General features: G+C 37.4%; 2 protein-coding genes across 3 annotated transcripts; both read right to left on the bottom strand.

The window, feature by feature from the left end:
- Positions 1–1,875: 1,875 nt before the first annotated feature.
- plekhm2 (pleckstrin homology domain containing, family M (with RUN domain) member 2) lies at positions 1,876–15,643 on the bottom strand. Of its 2 annotated transcripts, XM_058763244.1 has the most exons (20): positions 15,500–15,643; positions 14,478–14,584; positions 14,272–14,381; positions 13,565–13,664; positions 13,356–13,443; positions 11,872–12,046; positions 11,362–11,421; positions 9,869–10,139; positions 8,464–9,222; positions 8,292–8,361; positions 7,299–7,389; positions 7,142–7,206; positions 6,977–7,065; positions 6,758–6,890; positions 5,249–5,439; positions 5,090–5,155; positions 4,803–4,962; positions 4,163–4,342; positions 3,923–4,039; positions 1,876–3,250 (listed from the first exon to the last, which is right to left on the bottom strand). In XM_058763244.1, exons 1-20 carry the CDS (start codon positions 15,557–15,559, stop codon positions 3,113–3,115), a joined length of 3,030 nt encoding a protein of 1,009 aa, XP_058619227.1. In that variant the 5' UTR covers positions 15,560–15,643; the 3' UTR covers positions 1,876–3,112. The 2 variants fall into 2 exon arrangements, with proteins under 2 accessions (XP_058619227.1, XP_058619228.1); XM_058763245.1 differs by lacking the exon at positions 11,362–11,421.
- Positions 15,644–16,111: 468 nt separating this feature from the next.
- On the bottom strand, positions 16,112–21,009 carry ddost (dolichyl-diphosphooligosaccharide--protein glycosyltransferase subunit (non-catalytic)). The gene is made up of 11 exons (XM_058763471.1): positions 20,722–21,009; positions 20,393–20,503; positions 20,216–20,302; positions 20,028–20,131; positions 19,497–19,591; positions 19,319–19,412; positions 19,088–19,236; positions 18,806–18,953; positions 18,530–18,650; positions 17,253–17,359; positions 16,112–17,148 (listed from the first exon to the last, which is right to left on the bottom strand). The coding sequence occupies exons 1-11, from the start codon at positions 20,954–20,956 to the stop codon at positions 16,999–17,001; spliced, it is 1,401 nt and encodes a 466-aa protein (XP_058619454.1). The 5' UTR covers positions 20,957–21,009; the 3' UTR covers positions 16,112–16,998.
- Positions 21,010–21,475: the final 466 nt, after the last annotated feature.

Genomic DNA, 21,475 nt, shown 5'->3' with positions numbered 1-21,475 from the left:
TTTGGAGACCTTCATATTGTGAACAAACCTATTTAGGTTTTTTAGTCTATAGGACCTGATCAAATGTTTCTGCATGTGGAAAACAAAAACTATACAAGAAGCTACAAGAGGACTTTAGTTCTATAGCACTGATTTGTTCAATTTTGGTCTGACTTAAATACTTACAACAACTAATGTCACCGAAAATAGGAGTAGTTTGTCAAGTTCAATACCATTAGATGGCACCATAACTACACCAACGTGTAGTTTCTAGTTCGCCTATGAAGTAGATATTTGTTAAAGGGATATTTCACTATTTTCATATTTCATCATTTTCTCACCCTCAAGTTGTTCCAAACCTGTATGAATTTCTTCTGTTTAAACTACTATGGAAGTCAATGGCTACCAGCCAACATTCTTCAGAATATAGTATTTTGTGCTCAGCAGAAAAAAGAAAAGAAAAAAAACAACATCAACGTTTGGAACAACATCAATGATGAAAAATTTTCATTTTGCAGTGAACTATCCCTTTAACACCTGTTTTAAATAGTCTATTTAAAGGTCCCATGGCATGAAAATTTCACTTTATTTTTAACATTAATATGAGTTCCCCTAGCCTGCCTATGGTTCCCCAGTGGCTAGAAATGGCGATAGGTGTAAACCGAGCCCTGGGTATCCTGCTTCGCCTTTGAGAAAATGAAAGCTCAGATGGCCCAATCTGGAATCTTCCCTTTATGTCGTCATACGGGGAAAGGTTACCTCCCCTTTCTCTGCTTTGCCCGCCCATGAGAAAATGAGCCACTACCGTGCGAGGCAAGCGCAATATTTTTTTTCCCCTCAAGAGACATCATGGCTTGCAAAGAAGCGAAGCATGGCAGTTGCTCAGTGTTTGGATGTACAAATGAACACCGAAGTATTTTTTTAGTTCCTTCATCCGAGCCTATGGCTAGAAATAGCTACATGAAAATAACTGTAAGAGCATATTTAAACAAACCAACCAACCAAAGTACCGTATCCAGACACAATATTTTAAACTAACCATTCGGAGACGTCCTGCTGTAGCAGCTGAGTTGCAACTTCTTCATCCGGTGCTTCTCCATCCGGATCAGATTCTGGGTCAAACTGAAAAACTTGAAGGACTGCGTGTCTACGAGCAATTGCGATACATCCACTGTCAACATTAGCGCATGGTAGCACAAGGTAGCTCAAGCTGGTTAAGGCCACACACCCACCCTCCACCTTGCCCCATCTCTCTCCTCCTCATTAGCATTTAAAGCTACAGACACAGAAATGGCACGTCCTAAGGAAAGCTCATTGTGGGACTGGCTCGTAGTGGCTGAAATTCTGCACCAAGGCTGAATTTGGGGAAAGAGACTTCAGATACAGTACTAGGGACCACTTAGGCCTATATAAAAGCATCCAAAAAGCAGCATGTCATGGGACCTTTAAATGCCAATATTGGGATTGTTTGTATTATTTTAGTATTTATCCTTATTTCTCTGAACTTCTTGTTCTACTATACAATATTCTGTTTTAAAAAGATTCACTTAATGACCACAGGTTTTTACCCCTTTTAATGGCAATGTCATTACAAATGCAAATATTAGGTAATTATTCATACTTTTTCAGCATTAAAAAAACGTCATTTTTATTTATATTTGTTATGTTATGACATCTTCCAAAATCTACATGCAGCATTTAGTGTATTCGAGACATTAGAGTGTTAGAACAACATAACTGACTACTGTAGGTCACTTCCATTTAAAACAAAAATTAAAAACAAAAAAACAAAAACATAAAACCACATTTCAATTGTTAATGAACAACTGTATTCCATCATTGTCCAGCAATGTATTATTTAAAATCACTGTTGACTGGAACAAACTTCAACATACCTGAGATTCCGCTTCCATTTATCACAGTCTGTCACAGATCCACATTACTCAAGTCTGCTTTCTTTAAAACCACTCTACATTCAACTTTACAGTGTTTCACTGGAAATGGTATATTATACCACTGAGTGAGAAACTGGGAATGGATTTGATATTCAAGCTAAAACACAATTGATCAGTGTTTTTTAAAAAAGCTGATAACACCTTTTGAATCGTTTGAGTCACAAAAAAAAGCAAAGAAAAAAAAAAAGCAGATTTTTCAAAATTAAAAAAAGTTGTAAATGCTTATGCATGATTGGGAATCATTTTAATGCCAATTAAATAGAAAGTAAAACCCTCAAACCTATATTTTAACAAAAGTTAAAAAAATAAACAATAAAAAAAAAAAAAAAAACACCAATGAATGTGCAATTCTGAACCTTGTGCAATTCTGCTGTAATCAACTTTTTCACTTCTAAACTGACATTTTAGTTGCAAGAGCCTTAATATCTCCAACTAATGATATTTTAGATGTGTATGACCTTATTACAGTATCTCAATGCCATCTGATCCTAACAAACGACTTCAGTCCAGTATAACAGTGATTACATGCTGGTACCGTACCATCACTGTTAGCAGTGCTGACTGATATTAGATGTCTAAATTAAACCTGGACCAATTCCCCTTTTTCTCTCTCTGTGTTTTTTGAGTGTCTGTGCCAAGCTGCCATGCAAACCATTACTTTCAAATAGTTAATGCAGCCAGCTAATACCAATGGTGTAAACATAACAAATTCTCTTTCGCAAGTGCTCACAAAGCAGTCTGTACCTCTTTATATAGTACAGGCACGTACAGTATCTGTCCATAGACTTTGTACAAGGAGGGAAGGTTTAAAAAAAAAAAAAAAAAGCAACTTTTGAGTTATTACACTATGTATTTACACTCTATATAGTTTGATCACATGTAATAGAAGAGAACTGCTAGATCTCTGTCTTTTTGATTTCCTGTTGCAGACTTCCACTTGTAAAAGCCAAAGCCTTAATCGTAACTCCTTAAATATTTGTGCAAGGCAAGTGTAAACAAAGTCAGGCCTCATTACTGGTAGATAAATATCATATGAGCCCATGTTATTCAATATCGTCTCTGGTCTGGAGAGCTCACAGAGTCTGCTTGTACCTACGTAAACAGTAGGTTCGCTGGTGAGCTGACTCCCCCATGCTGTCTTGTTTAATCCTGGGCTCACTGTAGTGATTGACAGGTCGTCAGCACCATGGTTCTCTCTCTGATCGTCCTCTGTGTAGGCTGTCACTCCTCTGCCATGCACTCTTCATCAGCTCCAGTGCTTCCCTACACCTCTTCTGCACCGACGGGTCTGACACCCGCTTACGAGGTAGGCTTATCTGGACACATATGAAGAAATTCATGCTGTAGATCAATTCAATAAATAATATTAATTAGAACGTCTGTAAAAAGTTTATGATGCTCACCAAGGTTGTATTTATTTGATCAAGAATACAGTAAAAACCGTAATGTTGCTAAATTACATTTTTAAATACATTTTAATTCCTGTGATAGAAGAGCTGAATTTTTAGCAGCCATTTAGCATTCATTTAAGTGCCACATGATCTTTGAGAAAACATTCTAATATGCTGATTTGGTGCTCAAGAAATTTCTCTTATTATCAATGTTGATAGCTGTGCAACTTAATCAAATATTCTTGCAAAAAATTATCTAAAAATTTTAATAAAATTTTATTTGAAATAAAAAACGTTGCAACAAAATATTTTATGGTCACATTTGATCAATTTAATGTCATCTTTGCTGAAAAAAATTATTTCTTTCTTTTTTTTTTTTTAAGAATAATGCCTTTTTTTTTTTTTTTTTTTAATAACACTAAACTGACAGTTTTATTAGAAATCCATTATGGGAATACAGTCCAACAAAAGCGTCTGACTCCTTTGAAAACGTGCAAATCAGAGTGGAACTGAAGTACAGAAAATCTAAGGATGATGAGCCTCCTATGCTAAATATTAAACTACAGAAGTCATTAAAATTTTTTTTAGTTTTCTTGCCTGGTATACAGCAGCCCAGGCTTGACTCAATTCTGCTAGCAGCCGATCCCGCTCCTCACATCCGCTAAAATACAAAACCCAGGGTGGGAGAAACTGAGCACGATCTTCTGCAAATTCCTACAGACACAAAGGGTGATTAGTGCACAAAAATTTAGTGAAAAAAAAAAAAAAAAACCCTTTCGACAGCAAACATCCGTTTCCAGACACATCTGATGCACAACAATCTAAATGAAATCTTACAATGACACAGTATTCTTTATCCCCTTCCAGGCAAACAGCTGTAACATCGTTCAGATCAGCTCCTCCTAGAGAACGAAAAAAACTGGTCTGGCAATCCTGGTGACATGTGAGCAACTTCCTGTCTGTGAGTACAAGGCAACACGGAATACAGGGTGCAGGAGCTACTCCCTGTGGAATAATCTGAGAAAAAAACACACACAATAGTGGTCAACATCTGGGAAACATTCTGGTTAATTCTGGACAGGCTGTACTAAGAAAACATCTACAGCACCCACTCTAAGCTGGAATACACTAGACAAATAACACTCAGATTTTTTTGCCCCACTTTACAGTCTAGAAGAGTCAATGCTAGTTGCTGGATGTCAGAGCTAGTATTTCAGCCATAAAATGCAAATGTTGGCATGTCTGGAACTGATGAGGAACAACGACACATTGTCATGTGGTGACTTTGAAAGCATTTAAAATGCAGACTCCCACATTTTGCTCAAACACCACCAGCTCAGAAAAAAGAAAGTAGATTTGAATGGAAAGTGTGAAACTGTGCATTTAATCACACTTCCCTAAAATTGCAGAGATCTTGTCTTAAAATGCTTTGCAAGAACTTGCAAAAAATGCTAATGTGTGTATAATTGCAGCTCACCCCTTTAGAAACAGACTGGCAGAGCAGCTGCATCCAGTCGGCCATTTCCAGTTCGTTTTCTGCACTGAGCTCTAATGGAGGATGTTCTGTCAGAATCACTTGAAAAGCATGAGGCTTCTCTGAGCTGTTTGAACGCCTACAGCCTCCACAGTGCCCTCCCCTACAACATAAACACAATCAAATGCAAACATCCAGTAAATGTTTATAAGTGGGCATCTTTCATATTGAAAAGAACACTTAGATTGAGTTTCTAAAAGTGAAATCTATGAACTGGAACAACAGCTTACCCCATGGTAACAGACATCAAAGGAGTAACATCTGTTCTCTCTGCATACTGATACAGGATGCCGTTGCTGCCAGGTGAACAGGAGATTTAGATTCAGGACACATGAACAGCTTGCTGAAACTCTGTCGAATAGCTTAAAGCTAGCCAAACCCTTCTGTACCTGAGAACCAAGTAACAGCTTTTCCACACTTCCTTCCCCAAATAAGTGCTCCCAGCACGGTACAACAGTGCCCCCTCTTTAGTGCTACTGGATTCTCTGGAGCCGGACGGAGATGTTGGTGAAGCCACCGCTGCATCCATTGGGTCCTCCCAGTGAACCAGAGAATACAGGAGGATGCTCATCTCGGATAACTACACAAACACAGTTAGCACAAGGTCAGCAGGACAGATTTGCTTTATACAACATTAGGAAAAATCAGGCCCTTTCTTTCAGAACACGCTACACAACTCCTTGTTCAAGCTCTTGTTCTGTTTAGGCTGGACTACTTCGCTCTCTTAGTAGGTCTTCCAGACAGTTCTAAACGTCTACAACTAAATCCAGAAGGTGGCTGCAAGATTAGTCTTTAACGAGCCGAAAAGAATGCACATCACACCTCTGTTCATCAATTTGCATTGGCTACCAATAGCTGCTCGCATAAAATTCAACGCATTGATGTTTGCCTACAAAACCACCTCTGGCTCTGCACCTCTTTACGTAAATTCACTACTTCATTATTAACTGTTCCCTGCTGGTGGAAGTACCGGCCCAACTCAATCAGAGCAGCTGAGTCTTAGCCATCTTCAGGAAACAGCTGAACAGCTCTTCCATCTACACTTGACCCTCTAACACTAGCACTCTCCATTTCTATCTTCTTTACTTGTTTTCTTTTTATTTATTAAAAATAACCTCTAACACTTGCACTCTATATTTTATTTCTATTCTACTTGTTTTCTTTTTATAAAAAAAAAATTAAAATCGACCCTCTAACATTGGTGTTCTCTATTATTTTTCTATTCTACCTACTTGCTTTATTGTTCTTTATTATAAAAGAATTAACCTCTAAAACTCACATTCTCTATTCTTTTTTTTCTTTTCTTTAAAAAAAATTACCCTTTATCACTAGCATTCTCTTATCTTTTTCTATTCAGTCAACTTGTTTTCTTTTTATTTATTTAAAACAAATTGACCCTCTATCTCTAGCGTTCTCTATTCGATCTACTGGTTTCCTTTTTATTTATTAAAAAAAAACAACCTTGTTATGTGTACTGTGTTAGACTAACCCGAGTGTCACAGCACTTGGATATTATTGCTTTTTTTTTGGTTTTGATTGCTTCTATTGCCCTCATTTGTCACTTTGGATAAAAGTGTCTGCAAAATGACTAAATGTAATGTATATGTAAGTCCTAGCATGTGTATTTAATTGACTATGATGCACCAAATACTTTTGAAATGTCTTTCTTTCAAAAGATAGGTTGAAAGCACTTGGATTCCGTAAGCACTGTGCCTACTTTAAAATCATATCAGTCCAAAAAATGTGCTGTAATTATGACAAAGCTGCTTGTTTTTTAATAAAGAGTAAGAGTAACTATTGTTTCGAAGAGTCAGCATGAAGAACCAAGATTATCAAAGTGAGCCACTGTCTGCCAGACTCTCGTGAATTATTTAGGGTGATAGATCTCCCTCATTTACCTCACAGTGAGTCTCTTGGCATACAAACTTAGAAAGAGCCAGTTTCTCCATGGTGGCGTCAGTGAGAACAGAGGGGTAGGGAGGCTCCCTACAGCCATTTTCCAAGGCCGCATTCAGCACAGTCAGAAACCAGCTGAGGAAAGAACATGAACAGATCCTCTTCAAAGACATGCATGCTAATCGACCTCATGGGGATACGCTTTAATTTAAAAAACTTACACAGTCAGAGATGAGTCGGCTGTGTCCAAAAGGAACTGCCGTCTTCTGTTAGTGCACACCAGAGTGATAGTCTGCTGGTGAAATCCAACCTAAGGCACAAACAAGGGCTCTAATCTCTCTGCAGCATGTCAAACTGATCATTTAGGCTTCAGGTTGTTTACTCACTGAGATATAGTCCAGCTCGTTATAAGATACCGCCTCCTCAACACTATAAGGCTTCTCTGCTGCCCCTGAAAATCAATGGGACACAACAACAAATGCAAATAAGCACTTTTGCAGACATATAAACAATGTGCTGCTCTTCCACTGAAGGTTTGCTGACCTTTTCGCAAGAGGTAAATGTAGCAATCAGTCAACAGCAGATACAGAGGCTGCAAATCTCCTTCCATGTGGCCTGTGCTCATTCTCACCATCTGAAATAAAATGTACAAATGCAAATCAATCAATAGGATAGCACCAGTTTACAATACAGCTTTTCATTTCGCTAGAATGTCTGTTAATCTTATTATACAATGTTAAAAACAGCAACAACAACATGTTTAACTACATGTAATTACAACTGCTTTGCAATATATGCATAGCATTGTTCACGACATGTACACAATAACTGAAAATCTTTTTTTCAAATAGAATGCATTAAGATCATGAAAAGACATTTATAACATTAGATTTCTATTTAAAAATGCTGTTCTTTTCAACTTTCTATTAATGAAAGAATCCTGTAAAAAAAAAAAAAAAAAAAAAAAGTAGTATTACAGTTTACACAAAAAATATTCAGCATATTAGAATGATATCTAGAGAATCATGTGACAATCAGCTTTGCATCATGGGAATAAATTACATTTTAAAATAGACAAAATTATTTTAAAATTAATAATACGCATTTCACAATATTACTGTATTTTGAAATAAATCAATCCTTGTTGAGCATAAGGCACTTTCAAAAAGATATTTAAAAAAATCTTACAGACCCCAAACTTTTGAAAAAAAATAGAATGTGACCGCTTTTGATTTTTTCATCTGACTTCCATTAAAAATACAGTAGCTCAAAAAAAAAAAAAAAAAAAAAAAAAAGTACAGCGTTTGTTTTGGCGCAGTACGTGGACTTTCAATGTTGTTAGGAATACATCAGTGATGTGGTCACTTCTGATCACCTCTGAATGTGGGTTGAGTGATTTGGCCAAAAAAATGGTACTATAAATGAGTACAATGAGTAAATAGGGGGTTGGGTATCTTGCACTAGTATGCTGCAGCATAGACACAATGTAAATACAATGTTATCCATTCAGTGATGTTAAATCAAACAGAGTTTCACCTTAAAGAGCTGTTCTTCATTCTCCCTGAAAACGTGAATCATGAGCAGCAGAAGGTGATTGTTATCCACCCTGTAAAACAAAAAAAACGAATACCTTAACTTCATAATAAATCACACATTGTGATAACAGAGATAGAATTAGTTACTGATTACAATCGGTTTACAATCTCACTTAAACTCTGCAGGATGGGAGCTCTGTACTGCGTGGTCTTTATCCTCCTCCTGCTGCTTTTCTTCTTTACTCCGTTCCTCCTCAGCTGATGTCTCTACGGGGATGGAGGGATCCTGCCCTGTAGTTGGTGTCTCTGCTTCTCCCTCATCTTCATCGCCAACAGGAACATCCTGCGACTCGCCATTCCCTGCAGAGTCATTGTGCCCACCACACGAGGCAGCAGGGTCTGGACTCTGGGAGGTAAAGCAGTAGAAGTCCGCAGGTGGCAGGGGGGCCTGCAGAAAGCTACGACTTGGGTCCGGAGGTTCACCGCCCGAGTCCTCTCGAAAGGGCCGCTGATGGGGGGGTCCATCGTGACTAGTGCAAGTTCCATCCTCTCCCTCCTCACCTTCACTCCGCTGCCAGTGCTCCCCATCCAGACAACCGTTTAGTCTGTCCATGACGTCACGCAGGGGTTCGCCCACACTGTCCATAGAAGTGTCCGTCATTTCAGGAAGCCTCAGCCCTGCCTCCGGGTCTTCATCTTCTCCTTCTGGTCTCCCATTCCTCACAGACTCTGAGCCAGGACCATTTGGCCCCTCCAGAGGACCCCGACTGTCCATATTAATGTTATTAACTACAATGTCTCTCTCAACTACAATCTGAAGGCATTCCTCAGTGTCAGCTGTGTCTGGAGAGATGACATTCTGTTCGCTGCTCACAGAGTCTGTCGACCCTCTTCCCCGTCGTTTCTTACCAGGCCTTCTGCGCCTTGCCATTCTGTAGCACAAACCAAACAGAAAAATAAATTAATCGGACATAATGCTAAATAGTTTTAACATCAAGTACTGTAAAATAATAAACAAGAACATTATATTTAAGTGGAGCTGGAAGGTCAAGTGGGTCATTTCAGTGCCATTAGAGGTACCAAATAGTATTGCAAATTATTTTATTTTTTTATTGATGGCCATTCTGATTAAATACATTTATTTGAGCAAACTACAAAATTGTAAATGTACTTTATTAATTTTTTTATTTATTTATTTTATTTTTTTAATGTAAAGATGTTTCGCCAGTGACTGTTTGTTTTGGAGGGCTCTTAAACCATAAACTGGACTTCCTCCAGTATACTGTAGTTGAGTAACTGCCGTAAAGATAAATGGGAATGCTAACAGATGTTTTTTCCCAAGTAATTGTTTTAGACAAGCTCACACCACTGGTTGAGCTACAAACTGACATCTCAAACTGCTCAAATGCTTTTTTTAAATGCCGGTGTCTACAGTCTTTGAGAAGTTGACCTACAAACCAAAAGAGAAGTATTGTAATGCACACACAAAAAAATGATACACTTAATTTCAACTAATAATGTGAGTGAGTGATGTTTTACTACAATCCCACAGCATTAGATCTAATGCTCAAGCCACACCTAATGACTTCCAGCTCAGTGTTGGTGATCTCAGCATCGTCTCCTGTTGTTGAAGCATGACGGCTAGCCATGTGCACTGGGGTGACATCAGCTGAAGTGTTAGTGTCTGAATCCTCATTGAAGGGATTGTGCTGAAACGTAGGGCTTCGCGACAGAGACGTGGTCCTGATGGTTCTTGCAGAGGCCCTTACTACAACACAGTCACTGACAACAGTCTGAGGGTCTGATCCTGAGGAGCGGGGCCCACTGACTGGATCAGTCAAGTCTCCCTCTGTCAGAAAACGAGAGCAAGAAGGGGAAAACACCTTAGACGTACAGGTATTAGGAGCTCATTGTAGTATTATGGCAGATACTGAATCATGACAAATGCACAGAGACATTCAACAAACATAAGCCGTTTTGAAACACACACTTAGCTTTCTAGCAACTTCCATCTCATTCTTTTATGCATCTAAATTTCTGGCAAATAATCACAAACAGGGCAATCTCAATTTCCCCAAATTTGCCTCTAAATATTTGAACATCAGTTTCCATGCATTTAGTTTAGTAATGCATATCTGGAAAGAAAAAAACTATTTCTTTTTTGGCACAAACCTGAGCTCCAATTACATATAAATGCATAATAAAACCCTGTAGGACAACTTTTTACTTAACATTTTTATGGAAACCATGACACATTTTTAAGGATTCTTTGAATAGAATAGAAACCTTCTGTAACATTATGAATATCTTTGTTATTATTAATCAATTTAATGCTTTCTTCCTGAATAAAAGTGTTAATTTCTTTTAAACAAATTTTAGTGACATCAAATTTTTAAACAGTAGCATATAGTGACAATAATGCACTTTTGAAGACAGATGTGTTCGTGCAATGGTTCTGACTATTCCAGACATTTTTTAGAAAGAAATTGAACATAATTTTGCATAATAAATGCTTCATTAAGTACTGCAAGTGTTGTTTTTGAATTAAATACATTAAATTAATCTATAAAGTTATCAAATGACTTTTGTCAGCCCTACAAATAATACTTTAATATCATTCAAGCAAAAATGTCTATATTTTAAAGACTCCTATTTTATTATTACATTCATCATTTCATAAACATTAAGTTAAGAATATTTGCCACTGAATGTAAAGCTTTGAAAGCAACAAACATGCAAACCAGCTGCCACACCACCGCAGGTACAATGACAGGAAACAATCAGACAGCAAACAGCAAGTTCCAGCTGCATCAGGCACTGTGTATGTTTTAGTATCATCCCATGCAAACCCTGCATTAGCAGAGGGTTTGGTTCTGTTTAGTCTAATACAGACCATATTCACCAGTAACCCATCTATGAACTCATCACAAGCACACTGCCAGCTTCTGTGCATGAAAACAAACATGCACTGAGTGAAATGGCCATGCAATGCTGGTTAGTAGGTTTGTACCGATGGATTGGTTGGGGTTGCGAATGTTAGATTGGGGAGGGGGGAAATAACCATGTCCCACCTTCCCAGTCTGCACTTGGCAATGACTGCAACACAGGGAAGATGTCACCAAAATCATAATCTAAAAAAGGAGAAATAAGATCATCAATAGGCAGGAAAGAATGATGAAGTGAATGAAAGAAGAACAGAAACTGAAAGAGATATAAAGTGAATGTGAAACTTGGCATATGAGGAACTAATACATACTGACAACCTAAAGAGACATTGTGACATAATGAGCAGTGAAATGTGTCATTGAATGAAATGAAAGCATTGATGTGTGATCATGTAAGTTCATTGAGATTTCTGAACACTCTGTGCCCTCATCTTTAAGATAAACAATCTTTAACAAACATTACGGTCATCTTGGTACAGAATAATCAATTATATCAAGTTAAATATGCCAATTTGGAAAAGAAAGAAGAAAACTGACATATATAAAAGTTTGAAAATAAGAAACAGAAGCTGGAATAGTAACAGACAGAGAGAAATGGAGGGGGAAAAAATGGTGAACTGAAGCCAAGCAGCTCACCTTCACTGGATGGGGCAATAGCGCTGTCGTCCCACTCGAGGTTAGTGGAGGTGAGGGATGTGAAAGAGTGCAGAGACAGGCTATCGGAGCTTGGCAACCTCTCCTCAAAATCCAACAGATTCTGGGGTTTGTAGTATTCGGGCATGTAAGGAGCAACATCCAGATATGGCACATCCTGTCACAAATGAAAAAATTAAGGATTTATTTAGTGAAAATATTGAAATCTTCAGTTAAGGAAGATATAGAATAGTATAAAATGTAATAACGGAAGAGCAGTATTGTTATATTTTAAGTTAGTAGTTGACAAATATCTTTGGTAAGTGTATATGGCATTCAATACTCCATCTAAAACCAGTTTAAGTAGTTTTACTAGTTAATTTATAGTTATACAAACATAAGATTATTAAATAATGCCTTGCATTGAGAGACAACATGGGATATTCATACCTATTTGTTAAATTCATTTGTCACATAGCAGGGCTATTTAAAAAAATTAACTATTGAAGGCAAGATTGACAAAAAAAATAAATAAATAAATTTTGACCAGTCAGAGCACCTTAATGATTCACTTTCTCATCTTTGAAACAGCTTGTAAATAGGGATGTAACGATTCACTCAACATGATTCGATTCACGATTTTGAGTTCACCATTCGATTTTCCTCAATTTTTTTTTTAACAAAATGAGATTGAAGACATTATACAGTAAATGAGAAAGTCCTTTTATTAGCCTATTGCTGCACGTTTCTTTGTGAAATTGAAATAACAAAACTAAATTGAAATTTTAAAACAAACCCCAAATCAAATAAGCAAGTTACACAAATAAAAGAAATCTCTTCATATAAACAAACTAAGGCTTTGTCTGTGCTCTTTCCATTTAAAATGAGAGGCAGCCATTGCATTTTAATCATCATCCAAACAAAGATGCAACATGAGCAGTTTTAATCTAAATTAGATCGTATAATTTCGAAATCTGGAGCAAAAACAGAATGGTCTGACTTTAGTTTTGTGAAACTATACTAGATAAAACATATCTGAACAAAACAGCAGACGAGCTGAATGAGACGTAAATTCACTTTCTGCCAGCAGGTGGCGCTTATGAACAGTAATGACAGTGTTTCCTGGGTTACTGCTGTAAATAAAGCAGAGCTGCCTTTATGAACAACACTACTTTAATTTGCATCGTTCAGAGGCAAGATGAAAAAAATACCACGTAAACTTTTCTGAAGACAACCAGTTCCCCTCAGAAATACATTCATATAAACTCCTACTCCAACTGTATCGCGATTTGTTTGGCATCTCAACCGATCTGAATTGTCACATATTTGAATCGATTTTCAACCGGCTCGCAGTTAATTGTTACATCCATACTTGTAAAGAGAAGTCAGTTGTTTGGCACTAAGCATGCGTAACATATGTCCTGTATGAGACACATCAGGTCTAGGACATACAATTCTAGACAGGAGAAATCAATGAAGAGTCATACCAATTCGAGGTCAAAGCGAATAAACTCCAGGCCAGAGACAAGCGTAAGGAACAGAGTGAGATGGTCATGACTGCAAACCAGTGCATTTCTGTAAAGGAGGAAACCGCTTTCACACATCACAAAAATCAGATGACTGCTGAAAGGAAGCTTTTTTCTGTGATCTGAAACCACAGAACAACAACAATATCTATTATTTCAAAGTCACTCACTTGTAATAGTATTTCTGGAGCAGTCCTTGATTCTCTTGAAAAAGTCGGAGGTAGCTTTCTAAAGAACTTTCACTGAGTGCCAAGTAGAGCCAGGCACGACCTGTGGAACAACATAGCAGTCATAGTTAACTACATGAAACAAAGTCCACACAGTGCCACAATATTCAGCATCTGAATATATCTGCAAACGCTTCATATTTACATTTCAAAAGTTTGGGGTCAGTAAGATGTTTTCATTTTTTATGCTCAACATTAGATCAAAAACAGAGTAAAAACAGTCACATAGTGAAATATTATTTCAATTTAAAATAAATGTTCTCTCTTTTAACAATCCGTTTTAATTTTGTAAAAATGTATTTATTCCTTTGATGACAAAGCCAAATTTTCTTCAACAGCCATTACTCCAGTCTTCAGTGTCACATGATCCTTCAGAAATTATTCTAATATTTTGATTTGCTGCTCAAGAAACAATTCTTACTATCAATACTGAAAAAAGTTGCTGCTTAACTGGGATAACTTTTTTGGTATTCTTTGATAAATCGAAAGTTCAAAAGAACAGCACTTATTTGAAATAGAAATTTTTTTAACATTAAAAATATATTTACTTGAATATCTTACGGACTCTAAACTTCTGAATGGTACTGTACTTTTCAACATTTATAAAGCACATCAACAAGTCATCATAGGTGGCAAAGGTTTGATCTTACTTCTGCCAAGATTGGTAGCTATGTGCTGAAGCTCATCAATCTGTCGGACAGCCTCTCGTCGTGTGAAGTGTAATACGAGTACCCAGTAACCCGATGAGATGTCCTGCAGCCTTCAATATGTAGAGAAAAGAGAAGATCGGTGAGCTTACAATCGTCTACTTAAAACGAGCTTCCGTTTTGAATGGCTCTGGTGCAGTTTGTCTAACCCATAAAGCAGAGCATGATCCAGGTGTTCACACAGCCGCTGAAGAACCCGGTCGTGATTCCTGATGGCTGGCGTCTCATCCTCACACGCGGCAAAGTAACTCTGCAACTGTGGATTAAATATTGAAAAAAAAGTTAAAAAGCAATCACTTGAATGTGAATGAAAACTGTGTGTCCTATCTGGTAGATTTCTGATGTGCACACAGCCACGACATCCCAAGCAATCCTTTTCATGCTAGACGAACAACCTCTGATGAGAAATGCATTTTCAGAATTGACAGTTCTGCGGTTCACTGATTAAAGCAGAGCTTTTTGGTGTGCAAGTCCATCACAAAACCATGAGAACATGCTAATGCCAAGCACCTGATCAGCTAAAATCTGAAAAAGTCAAAAGATTTCAAACGAGGGTGTGCAAGCTGCTAATATTCAGAATAATGCTCAGCAAAAGACAGCTCAAGAAAGAAAGAACAAGCATTCTGATGTTGCAAACAACAAAGATTCAGTAAGTTAACTGCAGAACAAAAAGACCGTACAAAGACGGGATGTCCTGGGATGGCCCCATAAAATAAGTAGTAAGCTATGTTTGCCCTATTTATAGCATCTCATTTAATAACAGGACTTGTTTACAGGGCATCGTGTCACTGTTTGATGTGTCCATGATGCTGTAAACGGTGTTTACTTGTTTACTTGACTCATACCTAAATAAAATGACTTTTTCTTTTGCATGTTATTTTACGATAAACAGGTATTAATAATGCTAAGTACACAATATAAACTACAACAACTCAATATAGTGCATTGACTACAGCTGTCTGTCTAACCTGGTATTTATTAAATTCGGATTTATAAGGAACACTAGATGTTATTTCTTAAGATGTCAAGGCGTTTGTCTTCAAAACACAGCAGGAGGGGGGAGGCCCAACTATTTTGATAGCGTAAACCGCAAAAACCTCAAACTATCCTACAAATTATGAACTAGAGAAGGTCGATACATACCCTCGCTGCATGTATAGAGGTTTCTTACCTTTTTGACGGAGAGAGAGATGTTTTCGAGGATCCTGTCTTTGACTTTGAGTTGATCCATGTCTGGCTGTTCTCTCTCTGCGGATGTCAGCTGACGCGCGCTCCAGACTCGCGCTTGTGTTCACAGGCCACGAGTTGTTTAGTGATTACGTAAATTTGTAGGCCAACCCTGAATTCGCCATGCGTTTCCGCCATAAGCTCTGTGCTTAACATTACTCAAGGAGACTTTCAAGTTTCTGCAACCATGTAAATTATAAATAGTCATAGCTTAAACTTTATTTTTGAAAAAGCTGTCGGTTTTAAGAAAACAAGTTGCTAGTCGCTACGTAAGGACTACAACTGGTGTCGGGTTAATTTTACGTCAGTCGTCGAGCACGTACTTTCACATCTTTGTTTTGAACGAATAATAAAAAAAAATCATTATTGTCTTGAACGTTCCTTGTTAAGATTTACTTAAAACAAGTATTAAAATACAACAAAAATACATAGATGAAATTACTATTTGAAGTTAAATTTACATAGTTGGCCTTCAAGACATAACGTTAGGTCTGTCCTAGACCTTTATTCAAGGATTATCTAGTTTTTTATTTTTTTTTTCAGTCATTGTCTGTCATAAGCATGCAAAGATTTTTTTAATCATTTGGATAACACAACATTGAAGAAAACTGCTCTTGCAAATAACACGTTAAATTTATACTGTATACAGTAGGAAAAATTATATACACTACAGTTTAAACGTTTGGGGTCAGTAAGATAAGGATAATATATATATATATATAAATACAGTTACTGACAAATTTCTAAAATGATAATGCTTTACTATCCATGTATACAAAGTTGGTATATATAAACACAATGTAAAGTGTTGGTTCTATTGTCACATATTCATACTATTTCTATCACATGTATTCAATGAAAACGCATTGCCCATGTAGTTTACATTTGTGAGATGAGGTTCTGTATAAATCTGTATATAAATAGAATCAGACACTTTCAAATTTGATGCAACTGAACAACAAAGAGGACAAAAAGTTTAGTGGTGGAATGTTAAAACTTTACTGTCTTCGGGTATTTCAACCACATTTTGAGAATCCATTCCTCTTTTTATAAATGGTAGATTTCAAAACAATTTTCATAGCAAGAGCCAAAACATCAGTGCATATTGTATCATAAAACCAATTCAAATTGCCTTTTGTACAAATAAAACATGAAGTGTGCCCCAAATCACTTTAAATTACCAGATAGCAAACCATGAAAACAAAAACACATCTTTTTTTAGACTACCCAACCCCCCTTCAAAAAAAAAAAAAAAATTTAAAAAAAAAAAAAAAATATTGTACAAACGTTGCTTTTAGTTGTAATGGCACAACCTCCAAATCACCGAAACAAGCCCATACCAACATATTTCAGATCTCTATTCATCATGACTGCCAGAGGTCTGAAGACCAGAAGGTCTTTTGTTTTTACATATTTTTGCACTCCTCTTCACTGATTCTCATTTTAATCAGACTTCTCTTTTTCTCTCATATGTAGAAAGACGACACTGAAAACAAAGAGTCCTGCCATCATAGAGAAGGCACTGGCATAATATGGAAAGGCAGAGGGGATGAAGCGCTCATATTGAGTATGCTGCAATGGGCGGACAGAAACCTGTGGAATAACAGAAGAATCAGGAAATATATCAAGAATCTGAGTAAAATTACTATGGAATTTTTGGAGCAAGAGCAAGTTTTACAATGAATTCTGAATTTCACCTGGGTTGAAGAGTACAGGTGTGTGTAGCCAAGTCTGTTGTAGTCAACTTTGAACTGGAACACTCCATAAACATCTGGAAGTTTGAACTGTACACTGTATTTTCCACCTAAACAACCAGCAGTCACATGTTTTAATGGCATACATCATTATCAACATACACTAGCATTCAAAAGTTTAATTTAAAGTAATTTTAAAATATTCAAAATAGGGCTGCACGATATATCGCATGCGATATTTAATGCGCATCTTGTCAGTAAAGCCGGTTCTGTAATCAGCGGTCATTTCCATCACGTGCGTGATTTCACATGGAGCTGCATTTACTACACAGAGCCGTTGTTCACTAACAAGCTGCGCAAAACCACGCTGATAATGAACGTGGTTGCGCGGCTTGTTAGTGAACAACGGCTCTGTGTAGTAAATGCAGCTCCATGTGAAATCACGCACGTGATGGAAATGACCGCTGATTACAGAACCGCTTTACTGACAAGATGCGATTAAATATCGCATGCGATATTTAATGCGCATCTTGTCAGTAAAGCGGTTCTGTAATCAGCGGTCATTTCCATCACGTGCGTGATTTCATGGAGCTGCATTTACTACACAGAGCCGTTGTTCACTAACAAGCTGCGCAAAACCACGCTGATAATGAACGTGGTTGCGCGGCTTGTTAGTGAACAACGGCTCTGTGTAGTAAATGCAGCTCCATGTGAAATCACGCACGTGATGGAAATGACCGCTGATTACAGAACCGCTTTACTGACAAGATGCGATTAAATATCGCATGCGATATTTAATGCGCATCTTGTCAGTAAAGCGGTTCTGTAATCAGCGGTCATTTCCATCACACATGGAGCTGCATTTACTACACAGAGCCGTTGTTCACTAACAAGCTGCGCAAAACCACGCTGATAATGAACGTGGTTGCGCGGCTTGTTAGTGAACAACGGCTCTGTGTAGTAAATGCAGCTCCATGTGAAATCACGCACGTGATGGAAATGACCGCTGATTACAGAACCGCTTTACTGACAAGATGCGATTAAATATCTGTGGGTTTTCAGCAGCCATTCCTCTTCAGTGTCCCAATATCCTTCCATTTCCCCAGAATTATTTGATTATAGAAAGAACTGATTTTTTATTAGAAATCTTTGGTAACATTATAAATGTCTTTGTGGCAATTTAATGCATCCTTGCTGAACACTGACCCCAAACTTTTGAACAGTAGCATGCATGCATTTGAGAACTTCTGTTAATTAAACAGAATATAATAACAACACACCATTTTTCTTGAGGTAGGTTCTAACAAATGGATCAATTCTGACAAATTCCAGCTGAATGTCATCTCCATCAAAAGGCACCCACTTTCCACCAGACAACATCTCAATCACAATGCTGTATTCCTGTAGGGACAATCCAAGCAGGGGTAATAAGCCAAAAAAAAAAAAAAAAAATTATATATATATATATATATATTTTCTTCAGAATAGTCACAAATCACATGTTAACTGTTAAATCTACTATAATGCCTATATAAATAATATATGCCACATCTCACCACAAGGTCAGTGATGGTGTAGGCAGCAGGGGGAGTGCTCTCTCCAACTGGATGATGGGTAACAGCCCCAACCCTGAGAACACCAGCCTCCTTAAACACCCAGCGAGACAGGGCCTCAGCCAGCTCCTGGTTACCAGTCTGTTCATACCTAAGAAGAATATAAACATCACGCATCAAACCATCTCTAAACAAATAGAGTACATCTTGCATCATGTCAATGTTAGTTTTAACCTAATACCACAATGCATTTTTAATGTCTGAATATACAGTTACATAACAGACCTCTTTGACCCAGGGACAGCCTTCTGCACAGGGGAGTTGAAGAAAGCATCACTGAAGAAGTGCAGAGACCCGCTGAAAACCACACGTGCATTGTTTCTTGCCTGCAGACCGGCGATCAGGAGGGTGTTCTTTCCAACTGCATGAGGATACTGGAAAGCAAAACCGAGATTGAGGTGACTGCGAATTAATTTGACAAAAAAAAAAGAACACTGAAAGCTTTGAAATATTTACCTGCGTGATGGGGCGATCCGGGAAGTAGGAGTAAGAGGTGGAGGATCCTGTCAGAATATCCAGCACCAGAGAGTTATCCGGATCAGCCACCATGCTGAAAAAGCAAGGCAACTCATAAATTGCTAAACAGTAAATTTTGCAAAAGAAGCAGAGATCAGGGTATCAAGAGACCACTTACCCAACACCTTTGAACAGGACAGGCTTATCAGTGGGCTTGCCAACTATAGTCGGGGCTTTAAGAAGATTCTCTGGGTCTGCAACAATCAGGGTGTGCTGTAAAAACACAAGGACAACTTAAATGCACCTGACCAAGCTTCAAACAATGATTTGAAATGATGGAGTAAATGTGCAGAGAATGTGTTTAAAAAACATAAGTTGTATTATGTAAAACACACAATATGGATTCAACATGGAATGGAAACTCATTTTAGATCAGGAGGTCAAGTTCATCTATAGTTATTTGCTATTCTTTACATAATCTTATTTACATTAAAGGGATAGTTCAACCAAAAACTAGTTTATTTTACGATAATCTGCTTCACTTGTTTGTACCTAACATTATGGAATAAAAGATATGTTGGTACTTCCATTACATTGTAACTAAGTAAATAAATATAGGATCAATTTTAATTTCATGTTGACTTTAAATATTTAATCCTTCATTTCATAAATTCTCCAAGCTGTACTTTTTCCTCCATCCATTACTTACATCACCAGGATCAGAAACGTCATAGTTATGGTGATCAATAACAGCAGTTTTCTCTTCATCAAATTCAATCCCACATTCACTGCCTAGCTCTCTCAGAGGATCACCTGCCAGTGTCAAAGTCATAGTCATATTGTTAATGTCAACAGGCCAATACGTGTGCACTTATGCAAAACCAATACAACACTCACCAATATCAGAGCTGGCAGCAACAAGAACATTTCCTCCACCATCAATGAAGGCTGTAATGGTCTCTACATTGATGTTGCCCCCAAAATCTGTTCCGTTGGAAACATGTAAACGTGCATATTCAAACATAAAAAATGGCAGCATGACATAAAATCTATGTTCACTATAACAAGACTCACCTTCCACTGATGGAGAGAAAATGATGAGATGGTCATAGAGGAACTGGCCATACTTGATCAAAGAGAGACCAGGATCATCAGCAGTCTTGAAGGTAACGTCAAATCCACGATCTGAGAACAAGAATGTAATTGTCAGTTAAAATATTTACAAAGAATCGTGCAATACCCTTCTCTGTCTGTGCAGGTATGTTGGTGCAATTACTCAATCAGACTCACATAGACTCAAAACGCATCTTCTACTTATATGAACATATTAAGCATATTTTCAGATGCTAATGTAATAATTTAAAGCGTTTTAATAATAAAATCTCAGATAATGTATAGCTCACCTGCTAAACTGCGGAAGAAGATTGAATGAGTGTCTCTGATGTTGGGATTGTCCAGCAGAACGAGAGTCTTTCCGTCTCCTAAAACTGCCTGCAACATTAACGCCACGGATAAAACAAACAGGGCGCTTCTGCTGAACCCACCAGACGACGTGGGGACCATTGTAGCACCTCGTCTTTTGCAGGTTAATGTTGCAGGAGTCGCGGTGTCCCTCATTGACAAGCAACCCATCGCCATTTTCCTCCTTTGGACAACGTCAGCGCTAACGCGGATGTGAACTCTGACCCAGAGCAGCAGCCAATCGCGTGCTGCCTCATGGACTCATGAATATTATAATGAGACAGCGATAGAAGGGGGGGGGGGATGTTCCAAACAAATAATTAATTTAATCTCATTTTTAATTTAAATTTAATTTTAATCGAATTTCTGCTAGTTGAATCGATTATTTGTATAGATACATTTGCAGAAAATGTTCATACTCTTTTAGCGTTTATGTACAGACATCTTTCCATCCACTGTTTTAAACTTTCATGACCAGCAGGGGTCAGTGCAACACAACTATATGCGTTTCAGAGCGCTAGCCTAATCAGTATGGCTGTAAATTAAGTCCAGTTATTTATTTTTTATATTAAACTGAAAGTTAAATATATTATACTTAATTGTATAAGTATAATAAGTGTTATTGTATTTCATAATTATATATATATATATATATATATATATATATATATATATATATTAATATTTGTTTCCTAC

The sequence above is a fragment of the Onychostoma macrolepis genome, chromosome 23, assembly GCF_012432095.1.
Source record: "Onychostoma macrolepis isolate SWU-2019 chromosome 23, ASM1243209v1, whole genome shotgun sequence".
Classification (NCBI taxonomy): Eukaryota; Metazoa; Chordata; class Actinopteri; order Cypriniformes; family Cyprinidae; genus Onychostoma; species Onychostoma macrolepis.
Note: the sequence above shows the minus strand (reverse complement) of the source record. Positions and strands in the feature narration are given on the sequence as shown.

Coding starts and splice junctions, on each gene's coding strand:
- plekhm2 (XM_058763244.1), bottom strand. CDS start 15,559: ATGGATCAACTCAAAGTCAAAGACAGGATCCTCGAAAACATCTCTCTC. Junction 4,040..4,162: donor ATAAAGAATACTGTGTCATT/GTAAGATTTCAT, acceptor TTGTGTCTGTAG/GAATTTGCAGAAGATCGTGC. Junction 3,251..3,922: donor CCTGGGCTGCTGTATACCAG/GCAAGAAAACTA, acceptor ATATGTGTCCAG/ATAAGCCTACCTCGTAAGCG.
- ddost (XM_058763471.1), bottom strand. CDS start 20,956: ATGGCGATGGGTTGCTTGTCAATGAGGGACACCGCGACTCCTGCAACA. Junction 19,413..19,496: donor GTCCTGTTCAAAGGTGTTGG/GTAAGTGGTCTC, acceptor TTGCTTTTTCAG/CATGGTGGCTGATCCGGATA. Junction 19,237..19,318: donor CGGATCGCCCCATCACGCAG/GTAAATATTTCA, acceptor TTTGCTTTCCAG/TATCCTCATGCAGTTGGAAA.